The 26,346-nt window shown below is 34.8% G+C and overlaps 1 protein-coding gene across 2 annotated transcripts; it reads left to right on the top strand.

The window, feature by feature from the left end:
* The first annotated feature begins 1,359 nt into the window (after window positions 1-1,359).
* On the top strand, window positions 1,360-25,008 carry PI15 (peptidase inhibitor 15). 2 transcript variants are annotated; one of them, XM_037505189.2, is made up of 6 exons: window positions 1,360-1,557; window positions 2,101-2,410; window positions 13,759-13,877; window positions 14,848-14,980; window positions 15,101-15,216; window positions 19,246-25,008. In XM_037505189.2, the coding sequence occupies exons 2-6, from the start codon at window positions 2,138-2,140 to the stop codon at window positions 19,379-19,381; spliced, it is 777 nt and encodes a 258-aa protein (XP_037361086.1). In that variant the 5' UTR covers window positions 1,360-1,557; window positions 2,101-2,137; the 3' UTR covers window positions 19,382-25,008. The 2 variants fall into 2 exon arrangements, with proteins under 2 accessions (XP_037361086.1, XP_037361076.1); XM_037505179.2 differs by having other exon boundaries at window positions 2,074-2,410.
* Window positions 25,009-26,346: the final 1,338 nt, after the last annotated feature.

The following is a 26,346-nucleotide window of genomic DNA, read 5'->3' as shown; positions in this document are numbered from 1 at the left end:
TGTTAGGACCTGAATACTCTTCAAAATACAACAAAACCTGAATTTTGACACATTATCAACATCTAAGATTGCATCTCATTGGTGTACATTGAACTTCAGTGGTACTTCGATTTCAAACACCTTACTGCTCTCATATGGAATTTGATGAAGTCAATTTGTCATAGATATGCATATTTTTAGATGCACCAATGAAGAGTTAAACAATACTCACGAGGCCACACATACTGCTGGAGACCCAACTGGGAATAGAGCCCAGGAAACTTGGCTCCCAGTCCACTGTGCTTCTTTCTAACCACATGACCATCATTTCTGACGACTATAAATTCACGTAGTACTCCTCCTGCCGAGACATGCAGTAGGCATCACATTGGCAAACTGGACAAGTTGGTTTATGTTAGTAAGCTTCTCAACTGAATATTTGTATTTTCCAGGATTCCCAATGCCACTGACTGACAGTTCATGTTTTGTGACTGTTATCATGACACATGGCAGTTTTGAGGGTTGTTTCCTTACAGATTGCCCTGATATTCTCATTCTTGGCTTTTGTCTGACTAGACATACATTCTGCTCCAGTGGCATCTTTCTAAGAAGGAACTTACTGTTGGCGGCTGTTAAAATTCTTCATGGCCTCTGCGCTGTGCCCTCCAATACACTTCCTGAGAGACTGAGCCATTCTCTGCTTAAAATTACAACTATATGCTCTTAAACCTGAAACAGATGTTATCTTGGCTACTATCATTTGTCATGAGCTTCTCTATTTGCATTTTACGCAAGGCAGGTGAAAGGCAAGTAATTTGCTGCTTCACTCTATACTGAAAGGGAGGTGGAGGCAGAACAAGAGAAAGAGAGAATAAATACATAAAAGAGGGAAAAGCCACATGGAGACAGAAAGTACAACCACTTGAGCATCTATTATCCTAATATCATATGCTATAGTTTGGCTACTACTGATTTGCCTGGCATCTCTCTTGAATCATATTTGTGGCCACCCAGATTAAATCTGTGAGCTGATCTTGTGATTTAATATCAGCTTGCTCTTTTCAGCTCCCATGTCATTTACTATCTTAAAAAAAATGTACTGCTTGTTACTCAGTCTCTGTGTTTTCAAGAACTCAACTTTTTTTTTTCTTTTTGTATGGGAACCAGGAAATTAAGGAGAAAAATTAACCACTTGCAGAGAAGGTAGAAGCCCAGAAACAAGGGGGTTTGTCTTTTATGGTTTGTACTTTGTAAGCTGTGGGTGTGACTCAATTTCCTCACCACCCACATTAAAAAGGTTGCCACCCAATCACTGTTTTTTTTTCTATCCCAAACCCCTCCCCTTTGATCTTGGCTAGGAGAGACCCTAAGAAAGACTGCCCTTTCTGGACGTTACCGACTGTGACATATAAAAGCTGTTAGCTGCTCCTGTAGCCAGCAGCATTCAAACCTTGCAGAGTTTTGCTCTCTGAGAGTTTGTAGTAAGACACACTCCTCTTACAAGGGTTCATGCTACAACCTAGCAAAGAACTTTAAATTTTTGGAAGAACAGTATATTCATTTTGGCATTGTGCAGAGGTAAGCTATTTAGCTCAACAGTTTATTTTGCATGCAATGATTTTAAAGTAGCTCACATTTTATAATTTTTTTTTTAGAAGTGAGCTTGTATTATTATAACTTTTTTGTCTGTGTTCTATCATTTGGTGTCCATATATGTCTGGGAAACATTATCAGCACATTCTCTGTTGTTACCTGTGATGCATTTTTCCTCTTCACTCTCAAGATGAACTTCAATTTTAAATACTTTCCTTTGAAAATAAATATGCAGTAATGCATTCTGTGATTCAGAATGTGGGGCAAATAATTCACATTTATTTGGGGGTTAGTAGTCAAGCTATTTATTTTTCTCTCTTGGGCATCAGCTTCGTCACACCCAGTAAAAATGTATAGAGAGTACTCTGGGTGGTCTTCTAGGCTTGAGTTCAAAATTTGCTTGGACCTTTGGGGAAAAAAATCAAATCAAGCAGTGGTTCCAAGTAATGACTTTGGAAATTCATACTTTCTGGTCCTATTTTTGTCCCCCCCCCCTCCTAGACCCTAACTCTACTTTCTGCTTTAAAGCCAAGTACACTCGGTGGCCTCTCCTCCACCCCTCAAAATGATAGCCATCTGTGGCCTCAGCAGTGCACTCCTGCTCTCCCTTCTCTGTGAAGCAAGTGCCCTCGCCTTACTCAATTCCACTGACTCATCTCCGCCAACCAATAATTTCACTGAGATTGAAGCGGCTCTAAAAGCACAACTAGACTCTGCGGATCTCCCCAAAGCCAGGCGGAAGCGCTACATTTCGCAGAATGACATGATCGCCATTCTAGATTATCACAATCAAATACGGGGCAAAGTGTTCCCTCCGGCAGCAAACATGGAATACATGGTAAGAAGAATTTGTTTTCTTTGAGTTGTGAATGAGAAAGCTTTCTATATATTGTACATTGGAAGAACCCAGCAAGTCATTACATCTTAAAAGAGATGTATCTTTTTAGACACTTTAACTCTTTTAACTTTCACGTGCCTGTTTAAAAACTATTCTATCCAATAACTAAAAGGGGTGGGGGAGTCTAATTTTCTTTTGTGAATTATACAACCACTGTTGAATCACATCTTTTATAAGAAACATAGATAAGGAGTGGGATAGGTTAAGTGATCATAGTTGAAAGGTCCACTTGAAACTTTTTTGTGCTTTGTTTATATATTAGTCATATTTATCTACTAAAAAATTTCTTGCAAATAACGTTCAAAGATTATAGGTTTTATGTGCATGATTTACTCTCTGGATGTCTTTTCCAGGGATGTCTTTTCCCTTTTTTGGACAAAGCTCTTCCTGACGCTAATTTATTTGTATTTTCAGAGAACATGCTGGCTTTTTCCTCATGATTTAATGCTTTGTCGTGCAGATAACAGTGAAGCCAGCACATTTTGCACAGTGTTCCAACTTGCCATGAACACATTCCTTGCTCTCTCTTAAAAATAGGCTAAGTGTAAATCATTTTTCATAGCAGTAAAACAAACAAACAAAAAACCACCAAGTTGGTATCTATAAGATATATGTCTTTTAAAAGATGTTTCTTTATTTTTGATTTTGAATTTATGCAAGATTTTGTAAGAGAAAAACTTGGACTGGTTTAAGGTAATGAAGACCATGAGTATGGTATATGTAAGTTGGGGTGGGGATGGTGGTACCCCTAACCAGCTTTTATAAGTGCTGACCTAAAGTTCTGAATTTCTGTAGGAATTTAAATTAATAGAGATTATTTAAAATTGCTTTTAAAGTTTGACTAATTGCAGATGTCAGAGTCACAGGAAAAATAAAGATTTGGCAAATGTAAGTTAGTCATAGTTCATGAAAGTACAATTTTACACTATGAAAAAGCATTTTGCCAAGGTTTTTTAAAGAAAAAGGAAAAGAAGATGTGATTAGTCCTGATGTATGACTATATTGAGGGGCAATATAGTCTTATGGTTAAGAATTTAGGTTCTGGGATCTAAATGAATGGGTTTAAACCCCAGTGCTGGATCATAACTTTTATGTAGTCATTACCTCATTGTATTTCATATTCATCATCTGTAATATGAAACTAAAATAGAATTTGCCACCTAGGATTGCAATAAGTAACAAATGAGTTGAGGGGTAGAGCACTTAGACCACAGGCAACAGCTAAATAGATGATAAAAACATTAGCTTGTGTGGGTTTTGTAAACTTCTTGTGTAAGGCTACTAGTGATAACCCGTACAAGATAAAAGATCAGGAACAGTTACCAACTTTCTAGAAAGTGATTGTGAGAAAATTATTCCTGAAATTCTGTGTGAAACAGAAAGGTATAATACCTAGACTTTAAGTTTAGGAAATACTTCCTGGCCACAATCACACTGTTATGCAGGATATGAATTATTGTATATGATTTATATTTTTATAACCAGATACAATACTATCTATACCAGGCATTTTATAAATTCACCTTAACTCAGTAAAGGTAATGAGAAAAGTAGTTATTTCCAAAAAGTACAACAGGACTGTCTCAAATTATTATTATGTATATAATACATATAGCTCATTCACACATGTATCTATTCATGCAATATTTACTATTTGTTAGGCACTCTTCTAAGCACTGGTGATACATTCATGAAAAAATAGATAATCCTTGGTCCTCTGAATGGGGAACTAGACAGTAAACAAGATAAGTAAATCACATTATCATTAGAGGTTGATAAGGTTATAAAGAGAAATGAATCTCATTGTGGTGAGGTTGTGAAATTTAATAGGATGATCAGGAAAGAGCTCACTGAGAGTATCCTGGAGGGAAGTGAAGGATTGAGCCACACTGACAGATAAAGAAAAACTATCCCATACATAAGGAAGAAGAGTGAGGGCAAAGGCTCTGAGGCAGGAGAAAATTGATTGGTTAAGTCAGAAAAATGTACCATTTAGCAAAGTCATAAGCTAGAAAGACTCTGAATAAGCTGACTATTTGAAATAATTCACCTGGATCCCTCATGAAGACTCAGAGAAACTTTGAGGGAAGTGTACCAGGTTGCTTGGAAGTTGGGGGAGAAATTCTAAGGGCCAATGAGGAATACAAATCTCAATTGAAAATTCTTACTTTAACTTATTCACCATTGATTTGAATTGTGAGACATCTGAAAGTGGACTCAGTTCCAACCTTTACTATGTAGCTCAAAGACTAGGGACATGTCCATCTGTCATGTGTTCAAATTACCCTCATCAGTGAGAAATGTCATCACACACAGGAACCCCTCAGAAGATGGTCTTCAGTGCGGGGCCTTTCTAATGGCACAGTCTGACCTGCAATGCCTTTAATCCACAACTCTCTCCCCTGAGCCTTTCCTTATGCTCATGTCATTTCCACCCCTTCTAATGTCTCCCCCTTAACATACCCCCATGATTTATAAACCTACCCTTCCAGGGTTCTATCAAAGTTTATGTCCTTGATTGACTATTCTTACTCTCACCGCCATATTTGCTGTCTCCTTTAAACCACTCTATATTTCATGTCCATCATATTAATGTCATCAAAATCAAACTTGATGTATAGTTGCTTAAATATTTCTTACAAGCTTCTCAATTATAAGCTATGAGGGTGCTAACTGAACATTTATTCTCCTTTGTGCATCTGTTTTTGTGGAAATTTCATGTAGCCAGTGGTCAGCCATTATTTGATTAATTTAGCTGAAATTCCTATGAATTGTGTTATGTTTATAAATAGCATCAATTTCAGTATCAATTTATATTAATAGTTTTCTCATCATTTACAATATCTTACTCCATGTCCCTAAAATTAAAAAAAAGATGTTTCTTATAAATTCTAAAAGTCCCTTAAGATTAAGTAATTTCACCTTCTCTAAGTACTTGGTTATGCTAGTGTATGCTTGACTAAATAAAGTGGAAGCAATTGGAACATGAAAGTGTTGACAATCTTATTATAGTTGTATAATATTTTCTTTGTAAATGTCCAACATTTTAGTAAAAAGCACATTAGTAGAAGTATGTAATTTCTAAGCACCATATCTTTTAAAAATAATAATTTATAGAGAGAGCTTAAAATATGCAAGTCAAACTTCTTTTTGTTTGGCTTCTGTGCTACAATTAGTTTATTGACTAATTTCCAGAGCTCCTTGGACACCAGCTGTTTTTCATTCTTCTTAAGGGCAGTTTAAAGCATGACTCTAAACCACAAACCACACTAGATTCTTAGAAGAAGAATTATCCCCAAAAGAATGAAATTGCAAGACTCACACATGGAGAAAAATTTGTAGGCTATTCCCTGATTTCAAATCAATTGAATAAATTAATTAAAAATTTAAGTCCTTCTTTGAGAGAATAAAAGCCAAAGATAACAGAAATCTTTGTCTTCAAAGTTCTACTAAAATAGGAAATACCAAAACCAAAACAAAACCTAAGCATATAATTCAGCATAATACATTGCTTTATAAGACTGATGCAATAGGAGAGGTAAGATAAATAGCCATGGAGAAGTGAAGGAAAGAAATGATAAGATTTCAAGGCAAAATCTTGAAAGCTCCAAAGGGGCTTATATTAGGTAAAGCAATGCATGCATGAATAAATTTGCCAGGAGTGAAAAACCATATTAACCCTATTTTTGAGAAGTTTTGGAAAAGAGTAAAACTCATTTACTATAAAAGCAACTAGAGAACTGTGAAAGTTTTAGAGCAGGATTAGAATTGCATTTTAGAACAGTGATGCTGGAAATTGACAGAGTTTAGATTGGCAATGAAAGTGACTGGAGAAGTGGCAATAGCTGAGCCGATGATAGCTTTCTTTAGGCAATGATGCGGAGTCATACACCTACACCTACACCTACACACAGTGACACTTGTGAACAAGCAACTTAAGTATATGCATGAGATGGAAGTCTTCACAGACAGTACAGAAAAGTCGAAAGGCAAATGAGGAGAGTATGAAGAAAATGATGGATATGAACTAAAAAAAATTGTATTGTGATTTTAAGAGGTCAGCATAGCTATATTAATAACAGTATTTACTTTATTTGTTTGGTGCCTGCATAGGTTATTTGCAGAACTAAAGCATTCTACTGCTTTTCTAGAAAATAAAACAAAATACTAGTTAACAAGTCATAGCTGTTAGTAATGTACAAGAAAACATGATTTGAATGGATAAATGGAGAATAATATATCCTGAGAAATGGCCAAACTATTTGCCTAAAATAATTTATGACTTAGGAATAATGAAAAAAATGCTCATTTTGTTTACTTGGGCTCTATGTGCAAGAGAATGTAAATAATGTACAAACTACTTTTTTTAATTCAATAGTTGATTAAATAATTGTGATATCTATCTTTATCATTTTTTTTAATGAAACCACATTTTGTCCCAGATGGCACATTTCCTCTCACTAGAGAAGATGACTTAATTTGCTTACTATAGACACAAGAAATTTGATCAATCTAACTTAGATCTTTTCAGCAAATGTTTTTATGATCACTAGAAAGTCTTCTGAGAACTGTTACCAGCCAGCAGCAAACTGAGAAAGACTGATGAGAGGAAGGCATTTTTTTTTTTTTAGCACATTCAGAACTCTGCATTCCTAGTCTCCTATATATAGAAATTTTTAAGTGCCTTGGCTTCAAATAGAGACCAAGCACATTTTGTAAGAATTCTCTTCCAAGGCATACACTGATTAGTTTTACTTATTTAGTATTACTTGTATAGGAACAGCTCTCCACATATGTGGCTAGCTGAGGGTAAGAACATTTTGTTTGTGACCATGTTGAACATGGGGTCTAAGAAACATAAAAATATTACCATGAGCTGATTCAGAAACTTACTATCAGCTGGCAGAGAGAAAAGCTGTAAATTACATGCAAGCTACCTATACAGCGACTTATTTCCTGGTATTCAACATAGCTTCTTTGGTGGCAAATGATAGTTGACCACATAATATGGTATAGAAAAATAATTTATTGCATTCCCAATGAGTATTTATAGACAGTAGCATCATATCTGTTTCACAGAGAACACTCCAAATATTTTTGAACAACTGAAAGAACTCTTTTAACTCTTCCTGGGCATACCACGTAAGAAGCATGTGGTTATGGTACTCTGGCAGGCAAGAGTCATTCAATATTCAACCACTTATCCCACAATATTTATTCATGGGCATGGCATGTGTGTTGGAGGGTTCAGTAGGGAGTGAAGAGACACTCTTGGATGGGAATAACTGAAAGACAAGTAAGTGAGAAAGCAATAAGCTGAGTGTTAAAGCAGCAAAAATATAAGGTGTCTTGCTACCAATTGGGTCATTCTTAACCCAGAATTGAACTCAGGGTAAAGAGGTAGGAAAAACTCCCAGAAGGAAATGATCTCAAAATATTAAATAAAAAAGATAAATAGAAGTTATACAGGAGGAAGTGAAGGAAAAATATAACATGAAGTAGGTGTGGGGAGGTGTTCTAAGAAGACCCATGATAAATCGAAGTCATGGATAAAAATGTGGCTTGGATTTAGTGTATTAAAGAAAAGGTAATGTTTAATGAGGCTGGTAAAGGCATGCAAAAACTTGTTTCAGTTTTATTCTAAGATATAGGGAAGTTATTAAAGGTTTTAAGCAGGGAAGTTAATTACATCTGCCGTTCAGAAAAGTCATTCTGATCACAGGGTAAAATGGGGTCAGGGAGAGGCAACCATAGGGCAGCGTGCACAAAAGGCTGTAATGACAGCACGAGTGAGAAATAATTGAAGCTTCAATGAATTTTAAGGCTATGGAGATCTGATGAACTGAATTTAGAGATGAAGTCAATAGGAATAAGTGATTTATATGATGAAGTAGAATGAGGATTTATATGATGAAGCAGTCAAAGAAGATGTCATCTTTTTTGAATAGGACAATTGTGTTTCTCTAAGTAAGTGGAAATAAAATAAAGCATAGAGTTCAGCAGGCTTATCATTCGGGGTACACAACTAGAGAGACTGAAAAAGTAGCTACTGTACAACAAAGAATTTTGGATGGGAACATGGTTGGGTAATCAAAAGGGACCATTTTGCGTAATAGAGGTAGGGTGTGTCATGGAGACAGCATGGATGGGATGATTTTATGTCTAGGAATCTATTCAAGAAAATTTTTTTTTAATTGAGAAGACATTAGTTTACAACATCGTCTGTGTTTTAGAGATAGAGGATATTCTCCTTCAAGTATTGTTGCCACACTACACCACCATCAAAATACCCATAGTCCTATAACATCGTCCATTGTGCTCTCTCCTGAATTTTACAAGACAGTTTCATTTATTTTTTATTTATTTATTTGTGCTAAGACTTAAATCAACACAAATCCAAATCTTTTTCAGGAGCATAGATAGCATGAAACTTCTCTAGTTCTCCAGATACACATAATGTAAGGGTTTTATCAAAGGGCATCAGAAAAATAGATAATGACTAGTTTGACTGGTCTGGTGTCAGGAATTTAGTTCATCTGCAAGTCATTTAAAACTAAGCCTATGGCCATTAAATAGCTATAAAATTGAAATGTTTGTTTTTGAGACTTTCCATAGAATGATGTGGGAAATGGTGCAAGGTAGATTAAAATCTAACAGCTTAAAACTGGTCAAGAAAAATGTTTGGTATAAAATATATATTAGGCTGAGGTTTGAAGGGATGAGCTTTGAATATTTTCCAGTCTGTGGTACCCATAGTATCTAAAAATCAGGTATTAAGCATTTGGGGGGCACAAATATGAAAGAATGTCTAACAAGTTGTGTTTTAGACTAAACTTTTCATGAAATCTCTTAAAATTTCACACTACATACTCCAAACTGAAACAGTCTGGAAATGTTACTTAAGGGCACAAATATTTTTCTACTAAAAAGTGCATCAAATTCGTATTTCATAATTTCATTAAATATGAACATTTTACCAAATCTGTCTCTCTGCATTCCAGCAAGATCATGTTTTCAGCAGGCAGTAGGTAGGCGGAAAGGCATTTGAATTCTTTTGACCAAGTGGGCATTGGCAAGATATGGAGTTTACATGCATATCACAGGATAGTCTTACAATCAAACAACCGGTTTTTAGATGATTGTAACATTGAGTTGGTAAAAAAAATTAACCACATATGAAAATATCTTTCTGGCATTTAATCACAGTATTAAATGATAGCTGATCAGTATTACATTTCTCTGGAAAAGAGAACTATTGTTAGACTCCATCAATCAATGCTCTTAAAATCTGAAGATTAAGCTTGTTGTAGAGGGATTTAAGTTTTAAAACTTCCAAAATGTTTTCTTATATTTATCTTTGAATGGATGTTACCCTTCCCCCTTCCCCCATCCTGGTAAGTAGGCTCATTATCTATACACAACTCTGTTTCTGATTATTTAGTTGCTTCAGGGCTTATCTGTTTGTACTTTATCTGATTGTTTGCTTAATTGAGATTAAAGCTTGCTATTTGTTAGACTTCAGGCTACCAGATAACAGGATCAAAAGTGCACCTCACTCTGCTTCCCACTGCAGGAGGTTTTTCTAGTTCAGGACACCACCACAATCACAGTGCATGCATTTTCAATAAAAATATGTTCATTATTAAGTATACTTTTTTCCCCCCAGCTAGAACTGTGCTCAGTACTCTACACTCACTATCTCCTCTAACCCTCATTAATCTTGAGAGATGAGGACAATTTTCCTCATTTAGAGACAGAAAACTTAGAGCTTGGAGAGCACAGGCACGATTTCCAAGGTCATGGAGCAAGTACATCAAAATGATGGGCATGCACTCTCTGCTTCATGTGTTTATCTCCTGTTCTTAAGCCCATAAGCTGGGAATTTCCTTACACATACCTTATCTGAGAATATCACTGAACATTAAAAAGCATTTCTTAAGTGAAATAAAATCTTGGTCCTCAGAATTTTTACCCTTGAAATAATGTTGGAAAACCTCATTATAATAGTAAGTCAAGTCTTGGAAGGCTGTGATTGGCTATGCTTTAGACCCTTGTCCTGCAGTCACCCAAGTCTTTCTTAACCTCTTGTATTAAATCCCTATATATAGCACCTCTCCTCTCTAGAGTGTTGACAGGATAGTCTATCAGGAAAGGGTGCACAAAAATTGGTTGTTTCCAAAAATCCGGGAAAAGATAAGAAGCTCCCCTCCCCTTAAGCCATATATGTACATGAATGGTGCCAATTAACTCATCTTGGAAATTGGGAGCAGTGTAGCTGTAAGGAATGACTTTCACCCAATTATTATCCCTGGTTGGATTCCAATGTGTATGTGATGTCACCTGACCATTGCAGAGTAGCAATGACAAATTATTCTCCATTTGTTCTACTTCTGAGGATGTATCCTAAAGTTATGTTGGCAGATCTGTGGGCACATACTCTTGCTAACTCATATTACATTCAAGAAATAAGTTGCTTGTAAATCAGGTGTGTATCTTACATATTTGATGTTACTATGACAGAAAGTGATTACCTTGCTTTTACATTTTAAAATCTACTTTTCAGTATTTTGGATTTTCAGAATGGTATGTATGTGGCTCTCCCACATGTTACTTCTAAGTTAATAGTCATCTAGAGTTACCATTACCTCTGAGTAAGCACCATGAAAACCATTTGTTAACTCTGTGTTCATATCCATGTAACAATAAATTGCATATTTCCTTCCCCTGCAATTGTCACTCTCAAAATAAGTAAGGTTGGTCTGTTTGTACAGCAACACACAAGACAGTTCCTCTGCCTCTCCCATAATTCTGTCTTCTATAAAATATACAGAACAAACATCTTCACAAGCTTGGCATCTCTGTCTATGAAAACAAAATATTTTCTTGCTGTTTTTTATTTTTATCAAAAGTTGGATCAGTAATAAAGCAGAACTGAAAGGAAGAATACTGATGCTAGTTAAACATGAAATACAAGGAAAGTCCCCTTCTTCATAAGCCTTCCACGTAATGTATAAGTATATAAATAGAGTAGGTCAGTAGGGCTGGGAGAAGAGAGAAGAGGCCCAAAGTTATCTTCAATCAAATGACACTCCATCAAAGACAGCTTTAATAAATTATTGCTAACCAGGAGAGCACAGGACCACTTTGCAAGTACACATTGAAGATCCCGATGTAGAAATTATAATTTGAAAGTTGTAGGGTTAGACTTGGTACCTGCCTCTAAAGTTCTCTAGGAGATTCAGGAGTAATTTACCAGGTGAGACCTCTTCAATGTGCTCTAAGAACTATCTTAAGATATGGTTTAAGACACAAAACATAACTCTGGAAAATATTACATATCTCAAATATCCACGTATTTGTCAAGATACTATATTCTGAAAGTCTTGACAGAGTAAGTAAAAAGGAGTTATCCCAGTGATAGTTTTTATATTAGCACAAAATTCACCGGATACTCCTTCAGCACTTGTTTTTAAGAAAATATTGTGTGGGGACTATGGATGAACTAAAAATGGCTTGAATGAATGACACGAACATTGCTAACTTGGAAATATACTTGATTGACTGAGGATATTTCAAAGGAAGCAAACTTTTAAGTAGCACACGATACTTGGGAGTTTCTTTATATAATATATATTAATGTATTTTAATGATGTATTATAATATTTAATTATTCAATTATTTGTTTGGTAGACAATTTATTTCCTATCTCTCCCCTAAACTGTAAGGAATAATCATCATCAGCCTTGCTAACTATTCCATATCTCCCAATAAATATTCATTTTCTAGCTGTCGATATGAATAAATTACCTATAGTCCAATCAGCTAATCTAGATATTGATTTTTTTTTTTTCATTTTCTGGTGAAGACTACTCAATCATCCCAGTTAGTAAGTTTATTGTAAGGAGTTGTGAGGCAAAAATTGTTCCTGGGTCACTCTTCCCTGCCTAAATCCAAGACCATTAAGAACATGCATCCCTCCAAATTACTGTTATTATATTTTTTGGGTAGATACTTAGGAATAGAATTGCTTAATCATATGGTAGATATGCTTTTATTATTTTGGGAAACCTCCATACTGTTTTCCACAGGGGCTGTAACAATATACATACCCATCAACACTTTCCGCATCATTGCTAGCACTTATTTTTTTTTTAAGTATTTATTTATTTATGCATACAAGAATGGGGGTATAGGCCAGAGGTGTGGGGGGGTGAGAGGATTCACTAGAGACAGAGTTGGGGGCAGAATAGGCAGATCCACTGAAATACACTGCTAAGGGGAGCAGCAGGCAAGACAGGAGAGGTCCGCTGCACCATGTGGGTAGAACTCATGCTGAGTAGCTGCAGATTGCTTCATAGTGCTGACACTTAACCACCTGTGCCACAAGGGAGGCCCCATGGCCAACACTTGTCTGGTCTTTTTTGATATGGGCCAGTCTCACAAGTGTGAGATGTTCTCTCATTGTGATTTTGATTTGATTTCCCCGATGATAAGTGATGAAGAGCATTTTTTCATTTGCCTGTTGGCCATCTGTACATCTTCTTAGGAGAAGTTTCTGTTTAGCTCTTTCAGCCCATTTTTTTTTTATTCTTTTGTTGTCGTTGAGTTCTTTGTACGTCTTTGGTTATTAACCTTTATTTGTCAACATGTGAATGTTGATAAATTTCACATATACATCAGATTTTCTAGTTTATATTGATATGAGGAAGTTTTAGAGACATTGAACCCACTTATATTACCAGCTATTGGTTACAGAGGAGCAGTCTCTTGGGGGAGATCTAATTTTTAAGAGATATTAATAGCATGGCTCCTTGTTGCTATGAAGACCTCTAGGGAATCAACTGACTTTGAGGGATTCAAATTTCAGTTATCAATATAAGGTGTCCCCAAATTACATCACACATAATATTTTTGTTAGCCTATCCTTTATTAAAATTGATGTCTGGATTGTGGATATATATGGCACTAATTTTTTGTTTTGGTAGTAATAACCACATTGCATTCTAAAACTTAGAATGAATTGAATAATATTGAATAAAATTAGCTTATTAAAATAAACTAAGGCCATTATTATATAATAATTTACATATTTTATTCAACATTTACATATATTTGTATATATGCATATATTTATACATTACTGAATAATATGGTCTTAGTTTATTTTCTTTTAGTTAAAATGGTCTCAATAATAAGAATTGAAAGAAACAGTACCATCATTGCTGTCCTCTTACTTTTTGTTTGTTACTAGCAAACCTGGGTCAGCTGAAGGTTTTTCCCCTTCACAGGTTTGGGATGAAAATCTTGCAAAATCAGCAGAGGCTTGGGCAGCTACTTGCATTTGGGACCACGGACCTTCTTACTTACTGAGATTTTTGGGCCAAAATCTATCTGTGCGCACTGGAAGGTAGGAAGCAGTTTCTCTAATGCCCTTTAGCCACACAATAGTGACCTATATTTCAAGTAATATCAGCAAATATTTATTGAGTGCTGTGTGTCAGGTACTGACATTTGGCCAGCACTGTTTTTTATGTATTAAGGATTATTTAATGGCTTAAAGGAACTAAAAAGACCATTTTCCTTATTATCTTTAGAACACCCTTGTTTGACTGTATTCTTCACTTACCTCACAAGATGTTAAAAATGTCAGGCATATGTATTTCCTTTATCCTGCACTCAGGAAAACCCCTTGACTATGGCAAATGCCATTCTTGTATATATGAGTTTCCTGCAGTTGCATATATCTGCAAGTGTGTATAAATATACACATGTATGCATATATACTATATGTGTATGTGTGCATCAGATGCAAATTATATATTTATGTATATTTGTATATACACATACATTTTTGAAAATTATGCAACTAAGAGAAAACCTGTTTCCATTAATAGGATAATTTTCCTACCTCTATGGGCTGTCTTTCTAACATTTTAAAGACCTATTCTCTCCACATGGAAGATGAAAATCAGGTGTACTGCTATTAAAGTTGTTCAAATTTAAGGGAAAATGCACTGACTTCTAGTATTGTGACTACTTTCATATATCTAATTCTTGATTATGCATAAAATTCTCATAGAAGAAACTTTTGACATGGATCAAATAAGATATAGATGATGATTCCTGAAATAGTTGCATTTCTCTTTTTGACACACTCTTAAATTCAGAACCTCTTACTCCAGGTGTGGGCATTTTCATGCTTGGCACTACTTGGAAAGATAAAGGACTCCATTAGGGAGTGATGGTAATTATGAGGGTGTATATGCTCTTGGATAAACAAATAATCTGCAAAAAGAATACTTTACAATTTTGCATAAGTCCACTCTATATTACCACTGCTGTACTCTAAGTTCCAATTGTTTTTTCTTGGTATCTAGATATCGCTCTATTCTCCAATTGGTCAAGCCATGGTATGATGAAGTGAAAGATTATGCTTTTCCATATCCCCAAGACTGCAACCCCAGATGTCCTATGAGATGTTTTGGCCCCATGTGCACACATTATACCCAGGTTATTTCAATTGTCTTGTTAATTTTTTATTCACAGTTTTAAAAATGTTCTGAATGTTTCGTCAAATATGCATTTTCTTAGTTTTGACCTTAACAATGGAATATTGGTTTATTTTCACAGATGGTTTGGGCCACTTCCAATAGGATAGGATGTGCAATTCAGACTTGCCAAAACATGAATGTTTGGGGATCTGTATGGCGGCGGGCAGTTTACTTGGTTTGCAACTATGCTCCCAAGTAAGTTTCAGTTTTGATTCTATTTCCTGGGTCCTTTTTCATGATTATTTCCTTCAGTCTGGTAGATATTTTTAACAGGTATAATATGAATAAGACTAAGCTACAAAGACCTCTGATTCTCAAACCTCCATCTATTACCTAAAAATTGATGATCTGAAAGTTTTCTTAACACAAGGTCAGAGCTTTTAGGCTAAAATGTTAGGTAAAACAATTGGAGCTATGGAAATTCATTAAATTTTCCTGACTATTTTTCTTGGATCATGGTTATCATAAAATAAACTATGTACATTCAAACCTTTCATAGCTCAGAAAGCAACAGAAAAGAATCTTCTAGGGAATTGATTAGCACTAAAATATTCTCATCTATCGGTACCAGAATGTAAAATTAAAAAGTATAGTTACCTAATTTCATAGATGAGTAAGGAGGTATTCATTGTTAGAAAGGATAATTTAAATGCTGTGAATTCTTTTTTAAATTAAAGCCTTGTTATGATCTAAATTTCATTATAGAAATTATTCATTAATTTTATCCTATGCACACACATTATGAAGGATTATCAAATATTATAAAATATAACCATATTTATGAATATTCTTTATAATATGCAGATAGACAGCAGTGTGCCAACATTTGATAAAATGTCTTCTTAATAACAACTCTTCAGATGATAAAATGTCCCAGTATTTATACATGAATCTATTCCCATTTGGAGTAAGCACCAAAATGTGCAAAGGATTTATGACATGCTTGGTGTCTTCCAAAGTAAGTCCCAAAGATTTTCTCCAGCTTTGCCAGCATAGGGAGGGGGAATGAGAAAACGTTTCACAAATGACTGCATTACTCATTTATATGGTAGTATTTCAGGGCAGTGTTTTTGCAAAGAGAGAAAAATAATGATTTTCCTGATGTTTCTCTCTTCATAATTACTAGAATGGTAAGATTTGGAAAGAGTATGTCTACATTATGAAAAGCATCAAAACTAGTACGTTTGTTTCATAATTAGTTTCATAAGTTTTATTTTCTTATTTGTCCTTTACTCTTCTTCCTGACATAAATAGTACCCAAATGGTGAAAGGCATTTTTATTTCAATCATTTAACTGCTCTGTTTTTAGCCAAGGTTAGAGATTTGTAGTATTTTTGATGGGTTATCTGATTGCTTTGTAAGTGCAAGAGATTAAGGTATTGCATAAACATGTTGTATTAATTATAAGAAAAAGTCATTATTCTGAAACTTAGACCACAAAGGAAATTTTAAAATACTGGTTGATAGCTGGTTATGATTCTTCCAATGCCCAGATGTAGCTCCTTCAAACCTAAGTGCTTGTCTGGGAAACAAGGGGGGCAGATAGTGAAAGAAAGAGACAGGAAAGGAGAATTTAATTAAATGGTATAGGCCAAAATATAAAAGAATGACTTTTACTATTAAATATAATTATCTTCTAGTCAGTAAAATCATTGATTTATGTGAAAATTTATAATAATATATATGCCTATATAAGTAAAATTACACTAAAATTACATTTTGAAGTTTATGTTACCAAAAATATGCTGTATAATCTCAAAAAGGTATGCAGAAATAAGTAGAAAGATTTAAATTTAAATAGTATGGACTGGGTGGGTTCATTTACATTTGTAGTTTTGGGTAAAGACAGGAAAACACAGGGAAAAGGTTATATATACAGAATGGGAGACATCAGGTTAAAGGAGTGATCTGTAAGACAACTGAGCTCATGGTATGTTTCTGAGCAACCAATGTATGTAATGTCATCAAATTACATGCAAGGAAGTTTGTCTTATGGCAGAGTACATAATAAATTAAATAGATGTGGACAATTTTGGAATCTCATTTCATTACGTAATATGAATTTTTCATCAATGGTTCTTATTTATAGATATATTTTCCTTTATAGATATTTTATATATAAAAGAATGAATTTTTAACTGATGTGAGCATATAGTGTCATGTGCTATACATGGACTTTATGAGTTACTCCTTGGTGTTCCTTAAGTCTTAGAGAAGACAAGGACCACCTGTTTGATATTTAAGTCTCTTACTGCTCTTATTTTCAATCTTGACATTTTATTATTGACAACCAAACTTTCTCCTCACCCACCATTCAGTTTCCTTCAGATTGCTGACTATATTGTTCTTTTTTAGTACTCTTGTAAAGTACTGAAAATACAGTTATTACCTTCTTTATAATTAACTAAATAGTAGTAAAGCATGGTATCTGTTTTTAGTTTTATTAATTGACTAATTTGGTGTATTATTATGATTATACAGCAGTAGAGATAAACATTGACATTACTAAGTAGTTCAGTTAAATGTACTAAGCATTATTTAAAAAAGAATAACATTAACAAATAAAAATGGCTATGAGTTTACATATGGGAAAAGGTTTTTAGAATGACCTTTAATTATTTCTGTAAGTCATTCTTCTCTTACTATGGCAATGGAGTGCCCATATCTCCTCATTTTGTGAATACTGAGAACCTAAGATATTTCACAACTTCAGAAATATATCTTGTGAATATTTATAATGTAATTTTTGTGTTTCATCATTTTATACCTCTCATAAAATTTTATATATATGTAATTCTCATCCTTATAATAGTGTTAGCATGAGTTTTAAAAAGGAAGTTTAAATATGGCCTGACTATGTAATTTAGAAGGGCTGGTCCAGGAAGGAGACAGATGAGGTGAGTAGAATAAGCACCAAGTCAGGTGTCATGAACAATTATGACACCATGCATTGTAGAACTTCACTTCTTGTCTATAAATTAAGATAATATTAACTTATTCAGTGAGAATTTTTTTTAAAACTAAACTATATAGGGCCTCCCCTGGTGGCGCAGCGGTTCAGCACTGGGTTGCAAGGCTGTCCGCAGCCTCTGCAGGGCCGGTTCAATCCCTGGCCACCAGCGAGGGTCCCACAAACAAACAAACAAACAAAAAAAAAAAACTAAGCTATATAGAATAAGTTACTTTCAAAATCAAATGGATGTTACTTTCAGTGCCCTTCTAAAATGACAAACTTCCATGGATGGAGCCAGAAGGGATAATACTAAGTGAAATAAGTCAGAAGGAGAAAAATAAATACCAGGTGGTGCCATTAATATGTGGAATACAAAGTAACTAAGTTAACAGTTAGGTAAAGACAAATTTAAAAACTAACCCTTGATAGCTGATTATAGAACTGAAACACCAAGGGGGGTTGGGAGGCACCAAGAGGGAAGGAAGCACAATGGTCTATGTTGGTGGAACACAGGTAAGTTGGTAGTGGGCGCATTATGGTGGTAATTCCTGATGGGGGTACCCTACTATTCCATTAAACATAAATAAATTAGGGGCCTCCCTGGTGGTGCAGGGGTTAAAGTCTCAGCACTATCAAGCTATCACCTGCAGCCTGAGTTTGATACCCCACCAGGGAGCTACCCACATGACACATCAGACCTCTCCTGTCTCGACCACTGACCACTGCTCCCCTCAGCAGTGTATATCAGGGAATCTGTCTGCTCTGCTCCCCACTCTGTGTCTGGTGAATCATCTCACCCCCTGCATTTCTGGCCTATACCCCAGTTCTTCTATGCATAAATAAATAAAAATAAATCTTTTAATTAAAAGGTAAAGCAACAAACTTCTTTTTTTTTTTTTTTTAAAGATTTATTTATTTATACAAGCACTGGGTACAGTCAGAAGCGCAGGAGGGTGAGAGAATTCAGAGCCAGAGTGGGGAACAGAACAGGCAGGCTGACAAAGAAATACACTGCTGAGGGGAGCAGTGGGCAGCAGGAGAGGTCTGCGCGCCATGTGGGACCCGCCTCCAGTGGCCGGGGAGCAGCCGGGGATCCAACCGGCCTTCGCAACCCAGCGCTCAACCACTGAGCCACGGGGGAGGCCCAAGTAACAAACTTCTTAAAAAGATCACATCAGTACATGTGATCCTGTGCTTAAGGACAATCTAATTTTTAAAAAATGGATTAGTAGCACTAATGCTATATCTCCTCTCCTTTTTTTCCTTTCTAGAGGCAATTGGATTGGAGAAGCACCATATAAAGTAGGGGTCCCATGTTCGGCTTGCCCTCCAAGTTACGGGGGATCTTGTACTGATAATCTTTGTTTTCCAGGAGTAACATCAAACTACCTGTATTGGTTTAAATAAGGTTACTTTTTCCTCCAAGAAATATAGTGGTTTCTGGGCTGGGACTCACAAGCATATAAATATATATGTACATATATATTGAGTTTTGCACATATTATACATATTTTATGATAATCTTGTTTTCCTTTTATTATTCATTGTGTAAATGAATATTTGTCTAGTATGTTTGTTAATCATTTGAAGTAATCAGATAGTACCCATTTCTATTTTCTGACCTCTAAGCCTGTTTATGCATTTTATACGTAGTATTGACATAATTGCTACATACCATTTCAAAACTTGCTTTTCAAAGAAATTAAGTTGTCCCAAAGAGTGAAGTGTGTATATATATATATATATATATATATATATACACATACACACAAACATATAATAGATGATGTAACATAGATAACATGGTTCAGTAGTTAACTTAAGGGAAATTAAAAAAAATACTCTAAAGTACATGTGAGATTGTGGGACATCTTCAGCACCTATTTCTATAATACCTCCAAAATGGTAAGTTCTGAGAAAAACTCAGCAGTATCTATATTCATTGATTATGTAAACATGGATATCATTCTAGAGATATTTTGTCTTATTTGGGTTTACCAAAGGATACACTCAATTTTTATCAGTTTCAAATAATGCTGTTGCTTTAATCTCCTTTTATTAAATCAGTAATCATCTGTTGAGTGCTTACTATGTACAAGGCAATCAGCCAACTATATTCTGATAATGCAAAGAAAATGAGATATAATGCCCACCTTCAAATAGTTCACAAAAATATTCAAGAAATAATGTGCCCTAATGACTTTGCTGTGAATTTATTATTTTTTAATCAGTGTTCATCTCTAGATGAAACAAGAGGCAAGTCAAACTATGTAAAAACTTCTAATTAGCATGAAAATATAGTTACAGTACTTGGCACAGGAAGAGGAAGCGAAGAATTAACAACTGCCTGGAGATCCCTGGATGAGTAGAAGTGACTTTTCAGGGCAGAAAGCAAGACCCTAAGAAAACTTATAAGGCCCATAAGAAGTGAGATTTAAGAGACAGGTATGAAATGTTACAGAAATAGCAATATTGCTCCCCTCCACAAAAACCAAAAACAAACAAACAAAAAACCCCAAAAGACTTGGAGAGCTACAGAACAGGGTATCTTGAGGAACTGATGTTTCTTAGGTCTGTCAGCAGGAGTTGAATGATGCCAGAAAGAAATATGTGAGATGCCAAGGACACTCCGGCACTTCGTTGTGCCTGTAATCATTCAGTGAAAATCAATCTGATCATCTTGTGGTTTTGAGCATCAGTAAAGATCCTGCATATACGCCAGTTGTAACTTTGCTAATGTAGCTCTCTCTTGACGATGGTCTAAGGATTAATTATCGAATTTTACTTCTATATGTAGAAGAATGATATTCATTAAATTTGATTATGAATATCAATTCAAAGCCAGTATGATAAGGCCACTCATGTGATTCTGGAAATGCAATGATTCCTCATTCAGGAAATCACTTTCACAGTGGAGAATTGAACATGTGAGTGAAGACACATTGTGTGTGTGTTGTGTATGTGTAATTAAGGGTATGTAATGCTTCTCCACAGTTATAGAACAAGTAAATATGGTTAGTTCCAGAGTACAAATGACAAAAGGAGGTTACTAGTTTAAAATTCCCCACACATCTGCAGTTTCTTAGTATGGATGCACTGAAAGATAACACATCATTAATTAAATCCATTCAATGAAGGAAAATCCACCATCTGGAGTTTAGGTTTACATGATGACAAACAATTGGCCTGATTCTTTTTACAAATTGAATATGGTTCACAAATGTTTTTATATCATACTAGTCTGCTTTTGTAGGTGCATATGCAAACTTTATTGAAAACAAATATTTTTGGAAAATTAAACGGAGAGCAGAAATAATTATATGATTCATGGTTCCTATCCAACACTTCTCTAATATATCAGGACAATTGGAAAGTAATCTCTTATAATGAGATAGCTGCTTGATTGATTTAGAAAATATTTCCATACTCACTTTTGCTATTCCAATTCTGTAGTAGCAGCAAAAGTACTATTAAACCACAGATTATTATTCTCAATTTCAGTTATACTATTGGTTTACTTATGTGGCTTAGTTTCTCAGTTCTGAAGAAAAGTAATGATATTTGCTACAGCTTCCACAGAGGTTCTTATCAAGGTAAAATTGACATGTAAACATAAATTTATGAATATTAAGATTATTATCAATGTTGCTAACTTTTATTTAAGATAAAATTAAGTTTTTCATGAGCTACTTTTTGGTGGAAATTATGTCTAATTCTTCTTTGTATTTATCTCAGCTTTTTATGTAGCTGTTACATAATGAATGTTTATATAAATGCATTTTTTAATTAACTAAAAAGCCTAGAATTGCAACAGGTTGGAGAAATTTCATGTCTCCATGACTTATTACGACAAAAAATATCTGATTTACCAGGTTTCAAATGCATCAAAAGTCGAGATAAATCATCAAACATAACAGACTAAGATGAGGGCCTACACACTTATAATTTACTTGACAGTACTTTCCAAATTACAAGATACATTTATTTATAAGCAACTCAGCTGAAAGACAACAGGTATATATTTTTTAAATTCTATCTGTGATTTTTAAAGTTGTTAATATAAAATGGCCATGTGAAGTGTTATAATTTCCAGCTAAAGCCAATAACAGTTGGCCGGTATCAGGAATGTGTCTTCACAGCTTGCAACAACGGTGCTAAAAGAGCTGTTCCTCACTGTAATGCACAGAAGTAGAAAGGGTCTGGATATAAGTTATTATTTTGAAAAAATGGCTTTAAATAGTCAGCACTAAGGTTTTCATTTTAAAAAGCTTCAGTCAGAATAGTAATTAGCATCCTTATAGCATTGATCCCCTCTATACTATAGTCTTTCACATCAGACTATATTCAGAAAAAAATTCAATTGTGATTCAATACAGATTTCTTTGGCTGCAAAAGACTGGAAAAATTATGATTCTTAGCTGTTAAATGAATTTCTTTATAGAGTTGTGAAGACACAGTCTTAATGTTCCTGGTTATGACAGATAAGCCTGCTCTAAAATGTGGTAAAAAGATAGTTATTATTGTCATCTTTGCTTCTGTTCAGTAGTCTAAGCATCATTACTTCTGTGGTCCATCCAACTGACATATCGAATTTAGTTGACAGTGATATAATGTTCATCTAAAACCTTCCTGGAAACATTCGTTCAGCTTTAGCAGAGTTGGCCAAATAGTAAGGCAAGTTGAACCAATACAACTTACTCAGAATATTTGAATTAAAACATTCTTCTCAGTAACACATGCTTATGTTAAATAAACTTACAAGATCTACACAAGCAAATCCAATACACATTTAGGCCAGTTTAAGTGTTTTATGTTCATACCCTGTAAATTAACTTAATGCACAAGACTGAACAAGATGAATAGATAATTTGAATGTGTCCATGAAGAAAAGTGGCACTAAGTCTTCAGTCCCGTTCTCCCCCTGTATAATACTTGCCCTAGGTTCCAAATATCACAGGATGCAAATCTTGACATGGATGAAAGACTTTATCTACTAAGGTATTTAAATTAAACTTAGATTTCTATCAATGTCTAATATCTTTGTTAGATATATATGTATTTTTTGTGTTGTCCCTATATGTGTGGGAGAAGTAATATTTAAACATATGCAAAATTATTTTTAAAAATTATACCATGCTCCCACTTTGACTAATGACAAGTCAATCAAAACATTCTATTTAAAAATTCATGTTTAATGGTGCTGAAAATTCGTTACAACCACCATATCCTCATTAAAACTTTGAGGTTTCTTTGCAATTATGGTTTACTATCAATATATATTCTGGTGCTAACTATATGGTGCTAAATGAATTGCTAGTGATAACAGCTTTGTAATGCTCTTTTTATTGTTTGTTAAACATGATAGACATTTAATTCCTGATTCAGAAATGAGTAAAATCCTGTTAAATTGTAACCAAAAATAGACCAATGAATTCCATTTTTTTTCTAAGAGTCAAGCATAGATTATGTGTTATCATGAAAATATATTTCTTTGGAAATTATTAATTTTCTTTCTTAAGACATTTTTTAGCTTGACAATGTCCAACTTCATGTATCACCAAAAGGTTAGATTACGCCTACATTAGCCAAGGTGCAGGCACTGGCGCCCTCTGGTGGCTATGAAAACAAAGTTTTTCTTGACTACTTGAATTCAGTACAAGTTTTAAGTTGTCAATTCATAGGATTTTTGACAGCATTTAAAAATGTTTGCAGCTAGTAACATTATTTTCTGAGGATAAGAGAGAAATAATATATTTTGGCATGCACTTCCCGAAATAATAATGTTTACTCATGTTTTTCCAGTTCTGAGGTGCTAAACTGGGTTTTTTCTTAAAGTAGGTATGACTAAGATAAATAAAATACATTTGTATAATTTATATAAGTTTTTAATTTGGTTTACATCATAATGAAATTAGGACTATAATTAGCAACAGAATTATGAAAGTCTCACTTTCAGAAGTGATTATTTCTATGTAACATAGTATATAAGATAAACAGGAGATATATTGCAATAATTGATTCCCAATATAAAATGATTACCTCTCCACCTTTACTTGTTGGTGTAAATTAGATAATGTTCTTTGAGAACACGAGTAAGCTAATGATAATATTTTACTATTTAATTCAAAGTTCTTCTAGACAAATACATACACATCAAAACATAATTATATTATCTGTAATTAATGAAGGCAATGTTCCTAGGTACTTTCAGTTGAGATATAAATGCACTGAATGTGTTCATCTAATTTAATAGAGATATTTCTTAAACTATATTTGTATAACCAAGTGAAATATGCTTTGAAGCATTCTTTCACATTAGTATTTTCAAACTTATTTTAAAAATCAATAGAAACCCTTCTGTGATTTTAATCATAGGCGAAGCTCCAATATATAATACACATAAAATGAACCTAATATTTCTAAGCTTTCCCCAGTCTGTCAAGTTTCTTTCTGAGAATCCCAGAATTCCAGAAAACAGAAAAACATTGATCTAAGTCATCTAGTTTCCCCCATTTTCTCTAAAACAATCAACTAATTAAAAGTAAAAACAAAATCAACCCCTAAATTATTTCAATGGTCTTTTGAATATCCACCACATTTTGCATGTGTTAGAAGCCTCTGTTTGAGGCTTAAATTCAGATGCTGAATTTAACTGGTGCTTCATGGTAGATCATAGAATCTTGTGCTTTATTTAAATTAGCAGAATTTTGTATCTTAGTATTTGGGGACTTAGAGGTAATTACAATGCACATAGGAAAGTAATGTGTTTTTAATACCTAGATATGTTTCAAATATGTACATAATCCTAAAATGTACTGTATCATTTCAGATATATTTTTAAAGAACAAATTAATTTGGGTAAATTTTATTCATTTCCTAACACTGTGGCAATGAAAGGTGCTTTTGATGTTGTGATCCAGTGTCATGAATATATATAGACCTAAACCTGTATAAGCCTCTGTCCTTATAAAGCACATGTGTAACTTTTTGAGTTCTGCTATATTGTGTTTTCTTTCAATAAAATATTATAATTAATTGTTGTGTTTTTTAAATATATCCAATTGTTTTATTTTTTCAATAGTTTTTAAATAAAGTCAGAACTAGGGCCTTCCCTGGTGGCTCAGCAGTTGAGCACTGGGCTGCGAAGCTTCCCTCAGCCTCTGCAGCACCAGTTTGATCCCCGGCCACCGTCGAGGGTCCCACATGGCGCACAGACCACTCCTGCCACGCTCACTGCTCCCCTCAGCAGTGTATTTTGTCAGTCTGCCTGTTCTGTTCCCCTCTCTGGCTCTGGTGAATTATCTCACCCTCCCGAGCTTCTGACTGTACCCAGTGCTTGTATAAAATAAATAAATAAATAAATCTTTAAAAATAAATAAATAAATAAAGTCAGAATTAGATGGCATGATAATTTGGATAAGAAGTAAACATTTTTAAGGCAATAATGATTTTATGTTTAATAGATTGGTGAAATACACCAACTAGTATCTTTTCCCTTCTTTACTTCCCCCTTCCCTGCCTTCTTTCCTTTTCCCTTTCTTTTTCCACTTAATTTAAAAAATATTTTGAAGTACAAATATAAAGACAGTTTCATGGAGGAAGAGCAGAAGAAAGTTTTTGTTAAGGAAAATTGCAGGAGTTGGGCCTCCCTGGTGGCGCAAGGGGTTAAGATGCAACCTATGAAGCTGTCCACAGCCACTGCAGCACGAGTTTGATCCCCGGCCAGGGAGCTACCCACATGGCACAGCAGACCTCTCCTGTCTCACCCACTGCGCCTCTCAACAGCGTATTTAGTCAGTCTGCCTGTTCTGTTCCCCGCTCTGTCTCTGGTGAATCCTCTCACCTCCCCTCCCCACACCTCTGGCCTGTATACACCTCTTATATGTATAAATAAATAAATCTTAAAAAAAAAAAAAGAAAATTGCAGTAGCTGAATATAAATAATTTTATGCTCCTCTTCATAGAGGGCCTGAAAAGATATTGGAAATTCTGGGGGAGAGTTACCATCTCTGGCCATAGTATGGCCAGGCTGTTGGTTCCCAGGTTCTTCCACCTTAGAAAGGGTAACTCCTTCTTCCCCGGTGAGCTGGTAGATCTCACAGACCAGTTGACTGTGTAGAATTAGAGTCTAGGACTTTACATTTCTCCTTACCATATTTCAGGCAAGATGGTGAAGCTTCACTTAGTGTAAACCTTTTCAGAGGGTCTCCCCTATGGCCGTATCACTTTTTCAGCTTCTCTTGGTAATCTTCCCTTTTATCCTCCTTTTCAAATCTCCACTTTCCTACCCATATTTGGAAAGCTTCTCTTCATCTCCAGCTGAGATGGAAACCCACTCACAAATCTGTGTGTGTGTGGGGGGGCGTATGTGC

This window comes from Talpa occidentalis, unplaced genomic scaffold (assembly GCF_014898055.3).
Source record: "Talpa occidentalis isolate TD23 unplaced genomic scaffold, MPIMG_talOcc4v2.1, whole genome shotgun sequence".
Lineage (NCBI taxonomy): Eukaryota > Metazoa > Chordata > Mammalia > Eulipotyphla > Talpidae > Talpa > Talpa occidentalis.
Note: the sequence above shows the minus strand (reverse complement) of the source record. Positions and strands in the feature narration are given on the sequence as shown.